Source organism: Vombatus ursinus, unplaced genomic scaffold (assembly GCF_900497805.2).
Source record: "Vombatus ursinus unplaced genomic scaffold, bare-nosed wombat genome assembly UNPS02014826.1, whole genome shotgun sequence".
NCBI lineage: Eukaryota > Metazoa > Chordata > Mammalia > Diprotodontia > Vombatidae > Vombatus > Vombatus ursinus.
Genome location: NW_020954604.1, coordinates 10485972 through 10490357, shown reverse-complemented (window position 1 = coordinate 10490357; position 4386 = coordinate 10485972). Strand labels below are relative to the sequence as shown.

At 57.8% G+C, this 4386-nt stretch overlaps 1 protein-coding gene across 1 annotated transcript in view; it reads left to right on the top strand.

The window, feature by feature from the left end:
• Positions 1 to 966: 966 nt before the first annotated feature.
• VEGFA (vascular endothelial growth factor A) overlaps positions 967 to 4386 on the top strand; it is a gene marked incomplete at its 5' end in the record, with an annotated part of 21433 nt that continues 18013 nt past the window's right edge. Inside the window, one exon of the mRNA XM_027838361.1 lies at positions 967 to 1656. Coding sequence (XP_027694162.1) covers positions 967 to 1656 — 690 coding nt within the window. The remainder of the gene's footprint in view (positions 1657 to 4386) is intronic.

Here is a 4386-nt window from a genome sequence, read left to right as displayed (position 1 = left end):
AGAGAGAGAGAGAGAGAGAGAGAGAGAGAGAGAGAGAGAGAGAGACTGAATTTCTTGGGGACGAAGGTAATTCTCAGCTTTGATTATTGGGGTGGGGAGAAGTACCCTTTTTAACTGCAACAGGTTTCTTTGGGGAGGGGAGAAGGTGGGAAAGGTCGGTACCCTAACTTTCATGCCTTCCCACCTGTAGGGAAGTCCCCTATTTAAAGAAGGGTGTCTCTATACATAGATTTCAGTAACGCTAAGACTGATATAGAAGGGGTGGGGGGGGACCCCCAACCCCTTGGCAGTAGCAGGAAAGGCATAGAGGAATAGATTGATAGGGGACTGGGGAGGAGGGGTTACTAGACATAGAGGAATAAGCGAAATGGCTTTTTTTTTTTTTAATTCCACTTTAGCTTGGGGGTTGGGGAAGGGATGGCTGGAGAGGAGGCGGAGAAGGTATTGGGGGGGAGGGCAAGGGCGGAGCTAATTTTTTTTTTTTTAAGCCTTGGAGGGGCGCGGAGCGGGGGTTGGTAAGGAGGCGGTGCTGAAGGCCCAGTTAAATTGACCGAGAGGCGGAGAAACTGGACCGAGCAGAGCCGGGTAGAGACAGCGAAGAGAAAGAGAAGGACGAACGACATATTCCCCCGTCTGCACATTGCGCTTGACTGTTGGGGTTGCTCTCGTTTGCTTCTCAAATTTTTTTTTTTACCGTCTTCTCCTTTTTAAATTTATTTTTCGATTGATCCCCTCCTTCCTCACTACAATCGGGAGGACTTTTTTTTCTGGGGGGATTCCCCCCTTCACTCTCCCTCAAATCTCTCTGGATTTTGGAAACCAGCAGAGGGGAGAGAGAGCAAAGAGTGAGAGGGAAAGAGAGGAAAGTAAGTGACCTCGGATTTTTTTAGGGAACGGACTGCGGAAAGAGGACTGAGCCCTCCCCCCAAGCCCTGAGACCGGGGAACCCAACGGCTCCGGGGCTGACACTTCCCCCGCCCCACCGCCAACCACCCCGCCAAGCACCGACAAGAGGGGGGACCCTCCTCGCACGCACACTTTCCTTTCTCCCCGGCTTCTGACGGCGGCGGGCTCGACTGCAAGCGAGCCGGAGCAGAACCCGGGTCAGCGGCTAGGGGCGGGGTGGAGGGGCCAGGGGTACGAGACTATGCACTGAAACTTTTTGTCCAACTTTTGGGCTGTTCTCGCTCCGGAGGAGCCGTGGTCCGCGCCGGGAGCGCCGAGCCGTACCGAGCGGAGAGCAGTGTTCGCTCGGGCCCGGATCAGCAGCAGCGGCGGCGGCAGCTGCGGCGGCGACAAGAGGAGGAAGAAGAAAAAGAAGAAAACGAAGAGGTGCGGGGGCCGCGGGAGCGGCAGAGGCTCGGCTCTAGAGAGCCGGGCTCATGGACGGGTGAAGCCTTAGAGAGCACCGTGAGCGCCCAGCCCGCTAGCGCGCCCCAGGCCCTGGCCCGGGCCTTGGCCCCGGGGGAAAAAGGAGACAGCGAAGAAGGCGCCGGGGGGACAAGGCCACCGACGCCGCCACTGCCGAAGAGCGAGAGAGGAAGGAGAGGGAGTGAGAGCCTTACCGGCCCCGACCGGGCCTCCGAAACCATGAACTTTATGCTCACTTGGGTACATTGGTGCTTAGCCCTGCTGCTCTATCTCCATCATGCTAAGGTAAGCGAGTTGGTGCTGGCAAGGGGTGCTTGGTGGTGGTGGTGCTGTTGGTGGTGGTGGCGGCGGCGGCGGCCAGTGTCCGGCAAGCTGGCGGGGGTGGGGGTGGGGGTGGACGCACAGTGCCTGGCGGTGAAGCATGGAAGGAAGCTGGGGGAACTGGGGGTAGCGGGCTCCTTTTCCTAACCTTGGGAGTGGAGATGGTGAGATCTGTGCCCCATTCGTATTGGTGGGCACCGGGCATTAGGGAGTAATTCCCCCTCCCATGTGGAGTGGGCTGGGAAGGGGGCGAGCGCTAGGTGGGAGAGCATCTGGTTGGGGTCTCGCCGCCCACGCGGGCCCTGCCCACCCACCGGAGCCACACGCACGTAGGATCCCGGCCGAAGGGAGGGGAGGAGGAGGGAATCGGAGGGGCTGGGCTAGTGCTTCGGCGGCTCAAGTTTGCTCCTTGTCGGCGGGTCCCCCAGCAAATAGACAGGGCCAAGGGGGCGCTGGGAGCCATGCCCCCTGGTGGGGGGGGAGAGATGGGGAGGTGGTCACGGATCTTAGACTGGGGAGGGAAGCGGTCTGAGAGCATGCTAAAGAGAGAGCTCCAGAGTCTCAGGTCATGTCACTTTCTTTTCCAACCTCCCCCTTCAACCCAAATGAGTTTGGAGAAAAGTTTGTGGGTGGGTGAGCTCTGGTACCCCCAGGAGTGCAGCTTGTAAAGCCTCCATTCCCCCCCCCCCCCCCCCCCCCCCCCCTGGTCTCCTTCACAGTCCCCTCCCTCCCCCTCCTCGGCGCCGGGGGCGCGCTGCGCGAAGCCGATTACATCAGCCCGGGGACTGGCCGGGCCGCGTGTTCCCCTAGAGCTGCCTGGGCCGGAGCTCGGGGTCCTTGGATTGGGAGAGCCCTTCTCACAGTTCCCCAGAAAACACACGGACACACATCCCGTACCCTATCTCCCCCCGGGGAAGGTGACCCCAGCTAGCCACAGCCTGGAGCCGCGGGTAGCACCCTTCCCCCTACCAGCTCCCCTCTCCGACTCCTTTTTAGTCCGAGAGAAATTCGAGTACACCCCTTTTACCAACTTCCTAGCACTGAGAGGCCCCCCCATCCCTTCCCCTTTTTTAAGCCACGAGAGAACGTATCCAGCTGCTTTCTGATCCCATCACCCCCCCACCTTTTCTTGTATTGTTTGGAGCATAGCCCCCCAGGTCTCCTCTTTATAGCGCAGTAAGCCCCCCCACTTTCCTCCCCCTCCCCCCCTTCTTTCCTTCCCGCCCGCGGGGCCTGGGAAAGGGACGGTCACTGCCAGTGGACCCGGCCTGGGAGAGCCCGCCCAGGGCGGCGCTTGGTCTCGACTCCGCCCTTGTAGTGACCTGGTGACAGCCCGCCTCCTGTCCCCCTCCCCTCGCGGCCCAGTGTGTAGCCGGACGAGGCTTTCAGATCAGGGGGATGCAGGGGGGTACTGAAGGGAGGTTTATATGATGAGGTTTGGATCTCCCATCTGAACTCTGTCTCTCCTGCACCTCCCACTTTCTTGAAAATGTTTCCAAAATGCTGTGACATTTGAGTTTCAGGGATAGCTGGGTAGGGAGAGTGGGGTTCTTTTGCTTCTTCAGCATACATGCCCTTGCTTCTCCCTCTTAGGGGCTGGCGCTGGGATGGTAATAACCGGGATCTGGGCTGCTTCCGACTGTTCCCTATTCCTCCTCCTTCCTTATGGTGATTGGGGGAAAGAAACTGGAGGGAATGAAGACCAGGCTGGAACCCCTGCCTCCCTCAGGCGCTGTGAAATATGCTCCCTGTTACCCTAACACGCAGAAACGGGTGTCATTCCCTGGGTTTGAAAGCTAGACCCAGACTATCCTGGAGGTTACTGCTATGAAGTTTGGGCAGGTGCTCTTGCCAGTCCTAGGGTCAGTTACTTGGACACTTTGCTTGGGTACTGGGTACTGCTAGAACTTAATTGTTGTCCAGCAGCCCTGTCCTCAAAATCACACTCCCTACCTTCCCAGGAACTAGCAACAAAGACCACTCCTCCCCTCCACCTCCCAGGAAGTTGAGTGGAATTCACTTCTATTCCTATGAGTTCTTAAGGTCTGGCACGGTCACCCCTCCCCCACCTCCACCCTAAGCCGTAGGCCTCTGGACTAGGACTAGGGAAGGGTTGTCTAGCTATAGTTATGACCTTCATAGGCCCCCAGAGAAGGGCACCAGCTGCCCAGCCCCTCCCCCACTGGGCACCACCTCCTCTCTGTGGCTATGGTGATGGTGGTGGTGATGGTGGTCATGGTAGGGAAGTCTCCCTCTGCCCCCTGGCCTTGGGGACTTGGGAGGTGGGGACAAGTTTGCTGGGGTTCTTAGCCTCTTAGTAGGGGACTGAGAGGATTGGGGTATTAGGGAGCCATGAAAGCTAATGGGCAAAGGGGAAACAAGAGAGTATCATGAGAGCTAGGTCATGGGGGGACATAGGGTGGAGAAGACTGCCTGGTGCCAGGGAAATCATAGAATTTAGAGCCAGAAAGGATCTTGGGTATATCTAGTTCAAATCCCTTTTTCAGTTGAGGAGACCAAATCATGGAAATGGGGAAACCTTCATAAAGTTGGGGGTGTGTGTCTGGGGCTTTGTGATCCTTCTTAGAGAAGAGCTGTATCTGCTTTTGGCATGGTAGAATTGAGGGGGGGTTATGACACCATAGTCGTGTGTGTGTGTGTGTGTGTGTGTGTGTGTGTGTGTGTGTGTGTGTG